This window comes from Aquila chrysaetos, chromosome 24, assembly GCF_900496995.4.
Source record: "Aquila chrysaetos chrysaetos chromosome 24, bAquChr1.4, whole genome shotgun sequence".
NCBI lineage: Eukaryota > Metazoa > Chordata > Aves > Accipitriformes > Accipitridae > Aquila > Aquila chrysaetos.
Window position 1 is genome coordinate 2,339,034 of NC_044027.1, and position 17,662 is coordinate 2,356,695.

The window sequence follows — 17,662 nt, forward strand, 5'->3', positions numbered from 1 at the left end:
CAAATGGCTTGTTGAAATGACTAACACAGCAGACGTTCCTGGAGAGCCTGGGAGCATGACGGGAGACAAAACACCTACTCACCGACAGCGGTTACGTCGGGAAACTCAGCAGCAGTTCCCAGCCTGCTCCAGCGTTGGGGCTGGAGAGCCATGCCCTGTGCACGCCACTTACCGTGAGTTACTGCAGTCCTGCTCAGTGTGATCCACTGCTGACCCAACTCCACATTTATTCACTTCAGATATCCAAAAGCTTTTGTTTTATCCTAAAAAAAAATCCTTAAAAAAAAAATCAAGCTGTTCAGATCTGAAGGAGCCATGCTGTCAAGAACTGACCACACGCACACATTAACAGTAGGTTTCCAGTAAAGTGCTTCAGAGTGATAAGGTACCAGTTTCAATAGTGCATTTCAATGTAGTTGCATGCTGTAAGATCTGATAATACTTTACAGACCATTCTTGGTTTGCCATTCTTTGTCATTACTCATATTTCACTGCAGCTTCAGGTATACCAGCGTTTCAGATATGAGGTTGATAGTGGTTTGTACACAGATCCACAGAACTAGACAACGTGAATGATAGAAATGCCTCCAGTAATTTTAATAAAAGAAAAATCAAGACTTAATAACAAAGTCCAGCAACAATAACAGAACTCAGGAACTCTTCCTGACATCCATCAGGAAAAGATCTGCAAAAATTAACTCGGCTGCGTGAAACAAAAATGCTTGTAGAATTTTACATCTCTCCTGGTAATACTGTAGCTCACCAAAACCCCTGCCAAAGGAACATAATTCTGTTTCCACAGGCAGAAGAAAATGTTTCCACTTGGGTTTTATGCACTAGAGTAATTTCTTACATACCTGCAGTGGTGTACATTGTCAGACAGCCCTACCCTAATCATAGCTGGGCACTAATGGGAAGACTGACTGCAGCAGTGGTGCTACGCTGCAGCTCTGAGTAGTTCTCAGCGCCTTAAAAGTCAGAGGTTTTATTGTCAAGCAATCACCTGGCCCTCCGATCCAGATCCCATTTCAAATCTCATTTGAACAAGTGCTAATCTGGCACAGTCCTCTTGAAACCCAGGGATTCACAGCAGCACCCAGATGGGTGTCACCCACCCTGTCATAACTATTTCCATTAGCTTCTGCACCGATGCGCTTTGCTCTTCGTGATGGAAACGTGCTCCACAGCTGGCAGCGCCCTCTCCCAGCCTCCGAAAATCTGGCTGCTCTTCTCCCTCTTAATTAGTGTAGTTCATTATCAACAGAAACCAGGGACGAGCAGGCTCGCCAGCCCTGCCACTCGCTCAGCCCCAGCTCTGTGGTGCTGCTGACAAAAGTAAAAAATTGTTTTTCTCGGTAAACTCAACGAATGACTCAGAAAAAACTGCAAGGAGTTATGGGCTGATAGGTGTGGTACATTGTGTGCCCTCTTCTCGCTCACGTTTCTAACCATAACCACTTGAACAATTCTGAAAATCAAACACTGACTACTGCCTTTTAAGGAGCAACAGGCTAAGCACGGCTCAGCTTAATGAAATGCAACTTTCATTCAGTCAGGCTCAAAAGATGTCTGAAGCCAAGGGAGCAAAACTTCAGGCTCTTTTCCAGGATCTCTTCCCGAGCAGCTCACGGCGCACGGGGCTCTCAGCAGCTTTAGGACCTCCCTTCGTGGGCAGAGCAGCTACTTTCCCAGCGCTGAGGGGCTAAGGGACTTTGGGAGAGCCTGGCAGAATGTCCCCCACCCTAAGACGATATCTGAATCATCCTGGTTTAGGGCATTGCCCGTGCTTGTCCCTCTGGGGCTGTTTCTGCTGTTTCTTGTTACCTACAGCCCAGCCCAGGACGTCCCCGGGTGCAAGCCTCATCAGAAATGGGAGAGAGCCACCTCCCCCGGGGACCACCACCCCCGTTGCTGTGGGTGGCCCTGGGCTCATCCCGTCCTCGCTGGATGTCCTCGGCCGGGTCACGGTCAGCTCCCGGCTGTGCAGGGCTGCACGTCACAGAAAATGACATTGCCTCAGCCACCGCCTTCACGGAGCAGATGTGACACTCATCTGCGTGACTCACCAATGGCAGTGTTGCTGCCAAGCCAGGATTTCACCAAAGAGGGTAAAGAAAAATGAAAAAAAAAGTGCTTCCCCCCCCCCCCCCCCTCAAAGATTCACCTTTGTGGAAGGGGAAAAGCGTGGTGGAGGATCTTGTACACCGACATATCTGTTCTGCAGAAAACCATTAATTTAGTCACCAGGTTGGGGGGTGTTGAAGGTTAGATACTTGCTTCCCCTGTTTTGATAAAATGTGAACTCATATTTTGGTTATCATAAATGGCATCTTCCCCAAAGGGAAATGCATATTTCAGGTCTTTACAGTTTACTAATACAGCTAAAGAGCAGCTCCTGCTAGCTTTTCTTCAACTGTCCAGCCCTTGGGATTCAGCAGCCACGTCGGTGCCCGGGGGTTCCTCTGCAAAGTGCGTGTTCAGAAAGTGGTGAGTCCAGCCGAAGTGCCACGGTGCTGAAAATCAGGCAAGTGCACGAGCTGTGTGTGACGCTAGGGACCAGCCCAGGGGAGTTCAACACATTCCTGCTAAATTCAGGAGAACCGGCTGGAGAATCAAATTGCTCCTGGGAAATTTTCACCCCAAAACTGCAATAGCTCAGGAGTTATCCAAAAGGTTTAGCAGCCCACTGCTTGGGTACATGTCATTCTTTTGTGATCGTTTCAGCAAGATTACCCAGTCAGAGAATGAATTTTGATGGGGGTTTTTTTCCCCACCATGTTGAGGAAATTGGCTATTTCAGCACAAATTGGGGTATAGTTGCCTGAAAAGCACTGCCCTGCCATTGAAGATGAACAGAAGTGTCCACGAGAAAACGATGCAAAGCCCAACACCCGTGCCAAGATTTGCACTGGTCTTCAAATGTGCATATATTTCAAAGACTCAAATCTGCCAATGAGATTAAACACAGGCTTAATGAATGAGGCTTTTTCAGTTTCCAGGAGGTTTCAGAAGATTTTTGATGCGGGCATCTGACATATTAGCAATTGGGCTTCTCTAAGCAAATGTAATGCCAATGTATAGAAAATGCTGAAGTACAGTCAAGATTTCGAGCTGCCTGAGAAGCACCCTTGGTGGCCTGCGAGGCTGTGCGCTGCTGGGAGGACCAATATTTCACACTGAAATGAAACTTTCTTGAAAGGTCTTTCTGAGGGAGAGAGCTGTGATCAGTGAATATGAAGAATGATCTAAGCAAGTCAGACTTCCAGTTTCAAAAACCACAAGAAGCCCCCATGCACATCTTCCCTGAAGAATTTAGATTTGTTTACTATGCTTGCTTCTAATTTTGAACTTTTTTCTCTCTTGCAATTAGCACTACAATCATAATTTGCATTACCAGCCATCGTGATGCTTCACTTGTTCCTGCACTCCTGGGGGGGTCCCACGGACACTGGGTTATGCTGCTGATAGAGCAAGTTTGCACCTTGGAAAGTGGGCAATCTAAAAGAGACAGGAGGCAGAGAACCCAGGAGGAGACAAAAATAAAATTAGCCAAAATTGAAGAAAATAGCTCATTCCAAGGTCAGGGATTTTCCATCGTGAGCCTGGGGATCCCCAGCTGAAGCCCATGGATGCTCCCATGACTCACAGAAGAGCTTGTGCAGGCAGTTCTGGGGTGCTGTTCCCCACCAACGGGCTCTTCTTTGGAAAAGGCTTGTTAATGTTCAGAAAACCAAAGCTGAAGTAAGTCCTTTACTTTGAAAATTCAAATGGACAGTCACAGAAAATGGCATCAGCTATCTGGCGCTTTCTGCAGCGCATAGAGATTTAAAGAGAAAGATAATCACACAGAATAGAACATTAGCCCGTGCGCAGTTACCAGGGCTAAGCATCTGCACTCCCAGGTAAGCAACAGCAAAGACTTTAACTTACACGAGGCACAGCTAAGCAAGCTCACTGCTTGGCAGAGGGGCTGTTTCTTGTTGAAATACCAAACCAGCCCCCCCTTCCTCCTCCAAAGCTTCCAGCAGAGCTTTGAATGGCGCGGCTTTTCAAATAATCACAGTGATGCCCAGGAGAGAAGAGAAACATCCATCACATGCACTGCCGCTGTCGCTGCCACCGAGACCGACACCGGGCTCCAGGCAGCAGCACGGCAGATACCAGACCACGGTCTGCTGAAATGCGTGGACCTATCACCCAGCTCTCGTGTTCCTCCCATCCTTATTTTTGGAAGAACTGAAAACTGATGTGATAGCAAAAGTCACGCAGGGCATTTTTTAGAAAATTGGGCTTGGCCTGGGATTTGAGCAAGCAATCGAGCCGGCTGTCCCACATGGCGCCTGAGTTTGCCCGGGAGGGTAAAATGTGCTGATGGTGCAGGCAATAAATGATGCCTAATAGAGGAGAAACTGAGTGCTCGCTGCTATCAGCTCAATTTTTGAATTATCTGGGGAGCAAATGAATCACTCCAATAGCCAGTCAGAGCTGTCATAGATTTAGCTTTCACCAAAACTGAAACTTATGTTTCAGTAAATTAGCTGTGGATTCTGTACATAACCCAGCTCTTAAACACAAGTTTCAGTTTTGGCTGGGTTAATATTGCCCTGAGTACATATTAACTCAGGACTTGAATCAGTCTCAATTTCACAACCGTGAGGGGCCAAAGCTGGTTTCGTTGGTGCTGGATGCATGCGAACCCGCGTGGAGGTACGCCGACGGCGGGCAGGGCCGAGAGCTCTGCCTGCTCCCGCCCCGGTTTGGGGGCAGAGAGAGACGGGAGGGGGGGGACAGCAAAAAGGGCTCTTGCTGGCAAGTCACAGCCACTTGGCATCCCTCCTTCCTACCTTATTTGACAATGCACGTCCTGCAGAAATGAGCAAAAACCAGGCAAATTGGCACCAAACCCCCGGGAGCAGGCACGAGGACAAGCCCACGTTGGAAAGTCTCCTGCGCTGTTTTCCCACCTCCTGTTTGCAAAACTCCTTTCATCCAGGCTGCCCTGGCAGAGGTGCGTCCCTCCCCACACTGGAGCTGCTCACGCAGAACGGTGGGCTAACGAACGAAGCTACAGCTCGCCTAACGAGGAGCAGCGCAGAGCTCAGGCACGACAAACAGTGTCCCAAGCAAATGGCCCGGGGAGCAAAACCATCGGGGCACCAGAGGAGGGTTTAGGAGGTGAAAGCTGCCCCCGTGAGCTGTACCCGCAGGGTAAGAGCACCATCTTCCCGGGACTGATGGGGATGATTTCTTCTTTGAGCTCTGCAGGGTGGCCGGGTAGGTGGAAGGGGAGAGTGCTGCCTCCTGTTCAGTTCAGGGTGCTCTCCAGAAGGTGTGCAGGCAGAGCCACCGCTGCTGCGAACACACCATGAAACGGGGCCGGGCACAGCACCGGATTTCCCACGGACGCGGTTTCGGCCCCGGGATGAGCAGGAGCTGCCACACCGGCTGCCCCGGGGCTCCGCCAGCCCCCCCAGGACTGAACCCCCATTCACAAGGTGTATACTGAGACCTGCACGTCCCAAAAGCACCAAAGGGTTTGTCCCACCCCGAGCCGACGGCAGCTTCGCACCGTCCTCGGCGCTGGGAGACCCACCTCTTTCACCATCCATTGCAGCCACCGCTCGCTTCTAGGTCGAAATTCTTGGAAAATCATGCTACGAGGCAAGGTTAATTTTTCCAGAGGTTTATCCTGTTATCAACCCCCACCCCGTACGGCTCTGCCCCGATCCCGGCACACACAGGGAGCACTGGTTTGGCTGTGGGACACCAGTCTTCCCACCGCAGCCCGGGTCACAGCCCTCTGCTAACCAAAGCATCCACTGGTCTCGGTGGAAAACTGAAGACTCAGTCGTTTGCAGCACATTTCCCTGCTGCACAAAGCAACTGGCAAAACCCCTTTTAGCCATAAATATAAATCGGGGGCATTGCAAGGATTGCAGCTCTTACATTTGACTTTATATTTTCAGCAAACACGCTGCCAGACTCTTCCGAGGAGTGGGCGATGAATTGCCAATCTCTCCTTTCCCGACAGGCAGGAGACAGCTAGCAGAGGAAGTTTGCTTCAGATCATTTTTCTTCTTCTTTTTTTTTCTTTTTTTTTTTAAGCACCATTTTCAGCGAGAGGGGTTTTCCACCATTCAGCTTCATCTTCCACTTCTTAGTTACAGCCCTCAAAAACTACATGGAACACAATAACCAAAAAGGGACAGAAGTCCCTGATCCTGTTACCGAAGTAAACCTTCCTCAGACTTCCACAAAAAGATAAATCCTGGGCAAACTGCTGAAGAAGTGCAGTGAGACCAGTGCTGAGCAGAAGCGGAGCAGACACCCCAGCTCCCATGCAGGGAAGCAGGTCATACCCCTGGGACCAAAGCGATTTCAGTAATAGCTTTTCAAATGCTGAACTCTACTGCTTTCATAACTCAAGTTCACATTTTCTGTGGGTCTCTGTAATTAAGATACCTCATTGGAGAAACAGCCAGGTTACATCACCCATTCTCTCTGTAAAAAACAAACAAAAAAAAAAAGAGAGAAAACAGAAGGGGGATCTGAAGACATGGAGGTAGAAAGTTATAAACAAAATATTTAAAATGCCCAAAATCTCTGAAAAGCACATCTGATGGACCATTTCTTAATCAGAAAATCTCTGCTTACATAGGTGAGGTCAAGCTAAGGTTATTCTTCGTCCCCCTACCCATGGCACAGCTGGACACGTACCCTGTGCTGAGGCTGTTAATTAGAAATTCCTCAACTTAAAATAAACAAATTCAACAGGGAAAAAAAAAAAAACCTAGCAATTCTGTTTTATTGCATTTTTCTTTGAAAGGGCAGCAGTATCAGCAGCCTCCAGGCTGATTATTCTGGGAATCCACATGATGAAACTTGTTCCTTTTGCCCTGGCTTCTCAGAGGGGCCTCCGAAATGTCAGATTTGAATACAGCCTTGCACGGCCATCACTATTTCTTTTCTGGTTGAGTAACGCATCGGCTCAGAGCCCGGGCTTCAGCCTGTACGGAACGGCTCGCAGGAGAGTCCCAGGGGCCATGGCGTTATCACACTAATGATTTCGGAGCAGAAAGCCACAGCGGGGACGCGTGGGAAATCCCCCAGCGGCACCGGTGATGCTGCAGCATCCCTTGCGGCACCGGGGTTGATCCGCCATCACGTGCCATCACGTGCGGCATCGCCAGCTGTGGCACATGTTTTTCTGCGAGTTGGGGGGTGGAAAAGAAAGCCCGGGATTTCTCAAGCCGCAGCGTAAGCTGCTTGGCACCGTGCAAAAATACATCTCAAAATTCCACTGCGTGAGTGACCCAGCCTGATGTTTGGCTTCAGGCCGAGGGCCTGATGCCGCTGTGGAAACTGAGTGAGGTTGCCTCCATAATTGACCCCGACGGTCATGTTACGTTTCTGAGCAGCTGGTTTGCATTATCTGATTTCTCAAACCGTGATAACTAGTTTCTGTCTTATGACCATTCATAACTATAAAGAGTTTGTATTTGTTACATCGGTCAGCACGTTGATGCTAAATCATGACAAAGACAATACTCTCCAGAAGATCCACACCCCAATAATACCAAAACTAGAAAAAAGAAACTCATCAAAACAGCACTTGTGAAATGACTTGTTCAAGACAGGAGTTACTCAAAATTGCCTCTGTAGGATGCTCAAAAAAAGGCAGTGCAAGAAATATTTGGGTAAGTCAAAACGGACCTTATATTCATGGGGTTTTTGCATACTTTTACATTCTTAACTTACCTGCAAACAAACTTGTCTGAGAAAGCCTCGTTCATCCTCCCTGCTCGCTCGGAATACGTACTCCCCACTCCCTGAAACGCCAGTGCTGAGATCTCATTGGTTTCTATAAGGACAGAAACAGGACAGGGCTGTGAGCGTCAGAAAATCCCTGCCAACAACTTATTTCAGGAGAAAAGAAAAGAAATGAAAGGTAATAACACCTCCATTTGTAACTGCTGCCTTGTGGAGCAGAAAATAGCCTCGCATGGACGAGGGCAGCATCACTCTCCTGGCAGGCGGCGTGATGCTGCTTCAATGGGCTCGTTAGAAGAACCAGCAACAAGAGGATATTGTAGCAGCACCGACCTCACCCACCACTCCGTGCACCCCTCGCCGAGTGGCTTAAAATGGCAAAGTACATGCAACCTGGGGGAAAAAAGCAGAGCTCGCTCTTCTAGGTTGGCAGAGGGCACCCTGAAATCCCAGGGCAGGATATTGAATAGGGATGTTATTCTCTGTCTGCCTTATAGGCTGCAGCAGGCTTCCAAATATTGGGAGTTTTATGTACGCAATTAAAAAAGTGCAAATATTTCTCAGCTAAGTTAATCACCAAAACACTGAATCTACAGATGAGAGGAAGTCTCCATTACTTGATGCTTTTATGTGATGACTCCAGCTTGATTTAGATCAAATGGAAGTTCTGGGACTGCTAAGAACTTCTTATGTAAGGCTCTCTCTATGTCATATGAGAAGTCACATTAGAGGTCACAATAACGTCTTCTATTCATGATTAGTAACCTGTTTCTGGACACTTAGATGTTACAAGACAAAACAGTGACATTGGTTAAATTTCCAAAGAGTAATTTGGGATTTACCTGTTGAGGTCGATATGAGTCACATTGCAAATTCTGACAAGGGTGCTACAAAGGTGCTAGGAAGCAGGTTTCCAGAAGTGAAAAATTCAACGTCATGCCTTGCCAGCAAAAAAAAATTCTTGAAAAAAAAAAAAAAGGGCACTCCACTTTATGCTTCACCCATCAGGAACTGTTAGTCATCAGCGATGAGGCTGCTGAGAGAAGAAAGAACATTGCTTCAAAACTGCTTTTCACACAAGGTGAGCAAAAGGCCACCAAGTCACTGCTTCCCCCAGAGCATCACTGACAGCAGATCTCCCAAACCTGAAGGGATGAGAAATGGGGAATTTTTAAAAAGGAAAGAAAGAAACACATTATTATGATAGCCTGGAAATCTAGGGGATCCTTCAAGCTATATCTAGAATAGATAGTGCATAAAATACACAGTGTTCCTTTGTCCGAAAGCAATGACAGAGACCAAGAAGGCAAAAAAATGTAAAAACCACCCACATGAAAGCTTGCCAACTTAAGAAAAGCTACACACATAGGCAGCCCCTTTAATAAGAGGCGTGAGATGCCAGCCTGCTCCAGAGAACGGGACCTCAGAAGACCACCGAGCCCAAGCCCTGCCTGTGCAGGGTCAGCCAGCGCAGGTTGCCCAGGATCACGTCCAGGACAAACCTTTCCACATGCCATGCTGTGGGGGAAAAAGCATTTGCCTAAATGCCTCTGTTTTACCGCAGAAACGCAATTCTGCTGTCCTGCTGAGTATTTCTTGTGAACATGCAGCTCTTAGAAGTTTGTGGGAGGTGGGGTAAAAGTGTATGAATGGCTTTTGAGTAACACTCTTTCCTTCCTGAAACAATCTTCTTGGCAAACATGAAAGCTGCTTCCTAAAGGTTTAGAAATACACCCACGTCCCCCGGACACTCTTTAGGAAAAGGTGCTTTATTCATTCATGCAACCACTTCGTAGTACTGCAGAGTCAATGCATTTCCACAGCAGTAAGCAAGAGTGAGTCAGAGCGAAACTGCACTGTCAAGATCTCTGACACGGCAAAGGAAATACAGGTAAACACAGCAGAGTATCATCCGTGCGCAGGCCAGAGTTTCCTTTGTGGAATGGACACATCTGGCTTACGCTCGTATCAAAAAAAAATACAAACCAGGTTCCAAAACAGAGAGGAGGGAATTGCACAAGACTGAGAACCGCTCTGCACACTCCGGGTGTCAAGCTGAAATGACTTAATGGAGACCCACAGATTGCTCAAAATAAGAGAAGTTTGGAAATGAGCGCTCAGCTCCTCGGCAGGAAGAAAGGAGGCTTCCCGGTGCCGTCCCGCTGCCGCACCGGCTCCCGCTGACGGCAGAGGTGATTCCCTTGTGCCCAAAGAGCCTTTGTTAGTATCCCACAAAAATACCAGCACCCAAACCTACAGCTGAGGCTGAGAGTGACCCCTCTGCTGCAGGGGACCCGATGTGCAGAGGAGCGCCCGGGGCTGCATCCTTCACCAAAGGGAGCGGGTTTCGCTCCGGGCTGTGGTTGAGGGCCAGGCTGCCCACGGACCCGCTCCAGGGCATTGCCTCCTGACAGCATCGCACCCACTGACCTTACCACATCAGTTTTGATGCCCTGATGAAACTTAAGCAGCCGTCCAGGTCTTGGCAGTGAAGCTTTATCGACCCATGGCAGATTTGAGCTAATCCAAAACAAGCAAAAAATCTCCCAGGGTGGGAGCCAAGGGGGAAGCGGTGAAAGGTGGGATGCTACCAGTGGAAATGGGTTGAGTTTAAAATTACTCGGTTTTGTCTGAGCCATCTGCCGCTGCTCACTCTTCTCCTTTCTGATAGCTTTTGCTGGCGGCTGTGTTAGAGCAGGGGAAGAAAAATGGGTCACCAAATATGACACACACTGTCATTCAGATAAACTAGTGTGCCTGCAGTGATTCACCAGGAGCAGGCTTCCTCATCTCCTCTGGAAGAGGCAACATCAACAACAAAAGGAAAACAAATCAGAACACAAAATCCCACGTTGTCTCCACCTCAAACCCTTCAATTACGAATGTTTCATCCCCTTTACTCTGACTCATACATACGTATACCAAACATTCCTCTCTTTTGCTCCTGGAAACACAAAAAATCTAAACATAGGGTAACCAACAATACTTTGCATTTTTCCAGCATTTTTTTTGCAACAAGGTCCTGCACAGAGGTTTGCAAATTCTACTTAAAAGAAGTTCAGTGCGGTGAAGGAAATGAGAATTGAAGTGATTTGTCCAAAGCAATGTTTTGGAGGCAGGCTGGGAAGAATGCACTATTTCAAAATAACACGGGAGCTTTCAAAGAAAACCCTCTGATTTCTGAAAGGCCAACTTCATCTCCACTTTCTCTTTCTCAGACAACAGATTCCCAAATTCATCAGTGCAATCTTTATCACAAGGAAGCAAGGGTGTGTGTACTGATATATATACAAAGAGAGCATGAAAGAGAGGAAAGCGGAAAACGATACACGTCAGAGGAATTATCTTCAGCTCTGAAATGGTAATTTTATCAGAGCTGGGACAATAAGTCTCAGTTAACACAGTACACCCGGTTCATAGAGCCAGCACTGGGTTGCTTGGATGGGGCTCGCATCCATTTCTAGGAAACGAAATCGGATTAAAAAGCCAGAAACGTGAGTTCATGACCTGCTTATACACTTTAACACCACACACCGATGTTAAGCCAGTGGCCCCCATGGCACAAACCCTGCTCCCACCCAGCTGCTGTGGGTAAGCGGCCAGGCAGCCGTGCACGAGCCCGGAGGGACCCGAGCAGCAGCACAGCCCAGCCGGGCTGGGCTCCTCCACCGCATCCCGGCACGTCACAGCACCAATCCCGTTGGCAGTCAGGCACAACACCGGCCGAAGTTTGGGAGCATAGCCTTTGAGTTTGCTGAAAGCAGTGAAAATTCACGTTGACTTCAACAGACGTATGCGTTAACTGAAAAAAAATTTTTTAAATCAAGATTTAAGATTATTATCTGTATTTGCAGTAGAGCATTAGAATGCCAAAGAAGGTGACAATGTATTTGTGCAGGTTCATTAAAAGCAACGCTGCTGAATTTTGCATGGTGCTGGGGATCCTAAGTGCAGGTTTGATATGGAGGTTTAAAAATAGAAACACTTTTTTTCCCCTAACAATAGGCATTCATCTAAAAATAAAAAGCAACTGTGAGAATACAGAAGTAACCTCACACAGCACCTTTTCTTCTTCGCATTATATCTGAAGCTTTCCTCTTTAGCCACATTTAAATTTACAAGAAGCAAGCAATGAAAAAAAAAAATGCAGAGTCTAAGCACAAAAGATTTGATGGGGTGTGAGGAGAGAAGGGGGGTCAAGAGAACAGGAAACCAAGTTGACGGGAAACCCAAGTGACATTTGGGTTTAATGAATGACTTAAAACCCCAATATTGCTCGCCAGGAAATGGGGAGAGGAAATTGAGCGATGTTTTGAGAGTATAAATTAGGGGCTCCATCAAGGTGAAGGCTGCAGATCTGCTTTTTACCGTCCTGTGAAATTCAGCCGAGAGCTGGACCGAGAGGCAAGCCGCTCCCTTTCACAGCATGCAAACCTGCTCAGCCCTGGTCTTGCTGCTCCTGGCTGCCAGCACCCTGCCTGCCAGGTGCTCGCCTGCCCACCCCAGCTGCCTCCACTTCTCGGAGCTCCTGCCTGCAACGCTCAAAGAGCTGAGGATCAAGTTTGAGGAAATTAAGGATTATTTTGTAAGTATAAGCCTGCTAGTCTCTTCTTCTCATTTTGCTCTTTTTTGCAAAGTTCAGTGATTTGGATGAGGGGGAAGACAGCTTCCTCCTGGCAGAAACGATTTGGTCGTGCATTGTGTAACGGGCCGATGGGGGTGAGCAAGAGAAGTTCAGTTTCATTGCACGCTGAGAGACAACATGCAAGGCTTTTCTTCCTAGTTTTAGTTACAATGAACTCAAGAGATTTCATAATGAATCTTTGTGCACCTTACTAGCCAGACTTCCTCCTAAATGTTGCAGACCAAATTATTCACTGAATTAATCGGAAGGAAATAGTCCTTTCTTCAGGGCAACGAGGTCCGGCCTCGCTGAAGTCAATGCTAGGTGGAAAGGGAAATCTTTTGCTACAGACTTCTTCTTTGAAAGAACCACAAAAGCCCGAAAATGGTATTTTATGACTGGTTAAACACTACAGTAACTAGCACTTGCTTTGGTGCCTGTAAAAGGTCACTGCTTTGCATCGCAGCTAACGGGAGCCTCAGGGTTGCCGAGAAAGCAGCACAAGATGTGCTCGAGCATTTGTCATTGCATCAGTACCGATAGAGATGGTTGGTCGCATCTTTGTTACTATTTTAGTTGTTGTCAGTGTGTTTTAGCAAGAAAACAAGATAATTCTCCAGATTAAATCTCAAGCTAATGTGATGGCCATTTAAAGCTTGCTGTAAATCTCCCAGTTAATGTTGGGAAGGAATATTTTTAACCTCTGAGGAAAGTTTTTAAATACCTCGGTGCCATGGGGTGATGCTTTGGGTGGTGCCAGCTCACCCCACCGCAGCTCTCTGAGCTTCCAGAGCTGATGGTGCAACAGAGGCACCACAAGAACAAACACCCTCTGCAGCTCGATCCCTTTTCCCCCATTGACTGGAGACTTAGGTAACAAAACCAGGGGGATTAACCCCTCCTGCCGGCAGGCAGCCAGGCTGGGCTGGATTACCTGGCTTCCAGGGGCTGCCGTAACTTTGACGCCTATCTGAAGAGCGGTGGGGTTTGCATCAGCACTTACATAAACACCCTCTGCAGCTGAAGCGAGCATGCAGCGCTGGCAGCCGGCGGGAGGAGTTTCACACTAACAAAATCGATGGTACTGAGGTTTGAGATTTCATTATCTTGCTGTCTTGACCTGATGGTCGTTGCACTGCAAGGTTACGGACCAAAGAATTGGTGACTCCTGTGTCCGGTGTGACTGTGCAATGCACACAAGAGTGCTGGGTGCTCTGAGCCTTCGCTTCAGGGAGACCGTAAACGCAAACAAGCAAAACGATCGTTTGGTAAGGCAAAGTGAAAAATAGTGTTGACTGCCTGTCTAAGTAAAGCTCATGTTTCCATTGCATCCTTTTACAGCAATCAAAAGACGATGAACTTAGCATCCAGTTGCTCAGCTCCGAATTGCTGGATGAATTTAAGGTAAGAATTATAATTCCCATCTAATGAAGTCCCTCACCCTTCTTCGTCCTTCGGCCAGTGTTTTGTAAGAAAGGAAGCAGACTGGAAATTGGGGCATTTCCTAATGTCACACAAGGACAGTTCCACAGCCAAGCAGTAACACGTGTGTCTGCAGCAGGGCTGACGCATGGTTCCCCCCCCCACGGCAGCTGCAGCCAGCGGTGCTAACATGCTGCAAGCGCTCTGATCGCCACCGCGATTTTGATTTTTTAAAAACACCCACGCACGTCGGTGCTGGTGGCCGGCCCCAACGCAGTTACCTCCTCTCGCCCCAGGGGAGCTTCGGCTGCCAGTCGGTGTCGCAGATGATGCAGTTCTACACGGAGGAGGTCCTGCCCAGCGCCATGAAGACCAGCACGCACCACCGGCAGAGCATGGGCGACCTGGGCAACCTGCTGCTGAGCCTGAAGGCAACGATGAGGCGCTGTGTGAGTGGGGCTCAGCATCACGGGGGGGGGGGGATGAAACCAATGCTCCGGTGAGGCAGGGCCAGTCCCAGACCAGCCGCAGGGTGGGGAGCGGGTGGTGGGTCTTCCCAGGAGCAGGGGGCAGGAGCGTGGGTGTCGGGATGGTGCGGAGGAGCAGGGCTCCTGGCAGGCAGGGGCTGGCAGAGCCCGTAAGGATGGGGTTTGTCCTAACCCCCTCTCTCCAGGCTTTCATCAGCTAAATCACGACGACTCGGCGGCTCTGGTCAGGAGCACCGCTTATTTACAGCCAGCCCCATCCAACAGAGTCTGGCTGAAGAGATAAGGGGAGGGAGGGTGGAGGGTCTGTCCCTTACCTGGGTGCCGGAGCAGCGTGGCTCTGCGGCGATGCCTCCCGAAACGGCGGCTGGTACGGCCGTGACCCCATCACCCGCCGCAGGCTGAGTCAGACAGGGCGAACCCTGCCCCGGGCAGGGAGAACCGCAGGGCTGCCCTCACCCGGGGCCGGCGGCAAGGGGCACGGGGCTGGGAAAGGGCTCGGGGTCCGGGCTCGGGTCGCGCCGGGTTGCTTTTGTCGGTGCAAAGCGGCTGCAGCCGCCGCCCCAGAGCCCCACGGCCGCACGCGGGGAACGGGAAGGTGGAGACCGGTGGGGCGGCAGTGACGAGGGGCAGGAGGAGGGGAGAGCGGCTGCCGTGCGCCCCGGGAAGGAAACCCGTGTGGTTGAAGCCGTTGCTCTTGTCTCTTTGCAGCACAGATTCTTTACGTGCGAGAAGAGGAGCAAAACCATAAAGCAGATTAAGGAGACGTTTGATAAGGTAAGGTCCCCGCTCACATGGCTGCGCTGAGGTTGGGAAGAACCCACCGTCTCGGGCAAGGCAGTAGGTTTTACTGCCGGCTTCAACTTAGGACAGAGAACAGAAGCCAAAAAAGTCTTTAGTTATATAAATACTTAAGGCAGAGAAGTCCAGAGAGCGATGCTCAAAGGAGCAGCCAGCGGGTTCCCCTGAGGGGTTGGGCAGAGAAGCTGGAGATGTCGGTGGGTGGAGAATGCGTCTAGCGATTGTACATCGCGTACAACGTCACAGTCAGACTTAAACAGATCTGGCTTTCACCTGCAGATGAACGAGCACGGAATCTACAAGGCCATGGGAGAGTTTGACATTTTCATCAACTACATCGAAGAGTACTTGCTGATGAACAGAAGGAAGTGAAACGTCCATGGGTCTGCATCTTTCACACAAAATCCTTCTATTTTTTCAGAAATCACTTTAGGCTGCAAGAGCTCACGAGAGATTAAGTTATCTTAGGGTTCAAGTCAAGAATTACAGGTCAATAACTTCCAGTTTAGTATTGTATTTAAAAGTTATTTTTTTAAGAACTGAATTTAATATTTATTACTTCTAATACCTCAGTGTTTATGTTTACAGTATCTTTTGAAGAAAAGGGTGATGAGCTTATGAAATACTATTTATTGTCCAATATTTTTATACTGTTTATGATAGTGCTGTTTTAGTCATAGCTTCAAAACACCCAAAGAAGCATTCTTCTGGGGAGCAGATAACGAGCAGTGCTTATCCTGATTGCAGTTTCACTGCGCCCGGTGGCCTGATCAGGAGCAATTCCAGCTCTGAGTTCAGCAAAGTTTAATTTTAAGCAAATGAGCACTCTCCTCACGTTCTACCCCTCTATTTATTTATGCAATCAAATATTTTTATGCGTAACAATGTCACTGCCTCTGTTTCTGCAGTTGGAATTAGGCGCTGAAATATTCAAAATTATGCCATGGCGTTGCACTGAGAAAAATAACCATAAATGTAACCAAGGACATTTTTTTTTCTCCTGTGCATGCAAAGCAATGTGGAGGAGTACCTGCACTCCTGTGAACAACATGCGATCATGCCACAGCAATAGATCAGTTAAGCCCACCTCTATACTTCAGCCTATATATTAGTCCAGATTAAAGAAAAAAATAGTAGTAGGAATGAAATGTTTGGTTCTAATAGAACTTGACTTCAATGTTGCTAACGACAGACTTCCAGAGCTGCTGGGTTGGCCACCCTGCACTTTCGAAAGTTAATTTTACTATTTTCCAGTCTTTGATTGGGTTTTACTTGCTGTTTTGTTGGGTTCTTTTTTCTCTTTTAGAAGTTAGAGGATATTTAATTAACCACCATTTTAAGGTGGCTTGGGTAATTTGCATTCAAATTTATAAAGCTGCACGCAGCACTGACAGTATTCAGGTTTGTGTTATTTCTAATCCTGCGCACGAGGAGCCGCAGAGGCCGAGTGCTACGGAGGGGAGGCTGCAGCGAGAGCAGCATCGGTGCCCCTGAGAGCTCCTGAGTTTCGGGCTCCCCTTCCTCCTTGCCTCAGTCTCCTGCGTGCCCCCATGGCAGGAAAATGCCATAAACCAGAGGCATATGCTTCTAATATTTAGAAGTATTAGGGCACCAACGTGATGAAACACTGTCGGTTTGTTGTTTGCTTTGTAAGTTACCACTGAAGAGAGGTTATTTATACTTGATTTATTCTATTTTTAAGTTAATGGTGACAGAAGGGCATTCCTGCTGGCAGCCTGCCCACACAGGAACTGGTTATCCCAGAGCGAGGGCAGCCCCAAAGCAGGAATGCTTCTCCATGGGTCGCTCCTTCCGCTGAAAGCAATTGGGTGGCATCAGGTCAAGTGCAGCACGGGAGCCAAACACTGTAAAACTTTAATTAAGCTTCTTACTAGGACACATTAAGCTCCTGTTGAGCCAAGTCTGTACTCGTTTTTCCACCAAACATCTTGACTTCAGTGTTGTAGGAGAAGCAAGGATGGCTCCGGAGCCGTGGCGAGAGCCAAGAGCATCAGGGTCTCCATTCCTGGGGGAGGGGGGGGGCGCGTTGGCGGGGGACACGGCTTCTGTCACTGTGTGAACGTTTGCATGTTTATCTGTATGAAAAGAAATCTTCTATTTTTGCTAATAAAGACCTCATAATGAGTAAAGCCTCTGTTCTGTTCTTGCAAGTTGTTAACAGGGCTGTAAATCAGTACCAGCGCATAGGTGCTGTGCCCACTGTCACCGTGCCGGGGAGGAGCCCAGTGGGCACGGATCCGGGCGAGGAGGACCACTGAGGATGCCGTGCATGCATTAATGACCAGGGAAGCAAGAAGGCTGAGGTCCTCACATTTAAATGCAGATTTCTGACAAAATTTGCTGGAGCAAAATACCTGCCAGTGATTTCTTTCCTTACACTAGAGGAACACTGGCCCCAAGGTACTGCGTGGGTCACTCCAGCCTCTTCAGCCTCTAACTCTAGCAAGTGTTTCAGCCATTGCCCTTTTCAGAGCAGCCTTTACAGTTAAATAACTGGTTGTGTGCCTGAATGTCATCGATAATCACCAGCGCTTTAACA

At 48.3% G+C, this 17,662-nt stretch overlaps 1 protein-coding gene and 1 long non-coding RNA gene across 3 annotated transcripts; one reads left to right on the plus strand and one right to left on the minus strand.

Moving 5' to 3' along the window:
- Positions 1-5,667: 5,667 nt before the first annotated feature.
- Positions 5,668-15,019, minus strand: LOC115335476. Of its 2 annotated transcripts, none has more exons than XR_005931355.1 (5): positions 14,619-15,019; positions 14,098-14,241; positions 8,613-8,806; positions 7,759-7,861; positions 5,668-6,501 (listed from the first exon to the last, which is right to left on the minus strand). It is a non-coding gene; the product is annotated as an uncharacterized LOC115335476 (long non-coding RNA). The 2 variants fall into 2 exon arrangements; XR_003921441.2 differs by having other exon boundaries at positions 14,065-14,241.
- IL10 (interleukin 10) lies at positions 11,967-17,343 on the plus strand. The gene is made up of 5 exons (XM_030001199.2): positions 11,967-12,355; positions 13,736-13,798; positions 14,113-14,265; positions 15,013-15,078; positions 15,382-17,343. The coding sequence occupies exons 1-5, from the start codon at positions 12,197-12,199 to the stop codon at positions 15,472-15,474; spliced, it is 534 nt and encodes a 177-aa protein (XP_029857059.1). The 5' UTR covers positions 11,967-12,196; the 3' UTR covers positions 15,475-17,343.
- Positions 17,344-17,662: the final 319 nt, after the last annotated feature.

Bases quoted from the DNA above. Each gene is read 5' to 3' on its own strand.
- IL10 (XM_030001199.2), top strand. From the start codon at position 12,197: ATGCAAACCTGCTCAGCCCTGGTCTTGCTGCTCCTGGCTGCCAGCACC. The intron at 13,799-14,112 runs GTAAGAATTATA...CTCTCGCCCCAG, and splicing joins AATTGCTGGATGAATTTAAG to GGGAGCTTCGGCTGCCAGTC. The intron at 14,266-15,012 runs GTGAGTGGGGCT...GTCTCTTTGCAG, and splicing joins AGGCAACGATGAGGCGCTGT to CACAGATTCTTTACGTGCGA.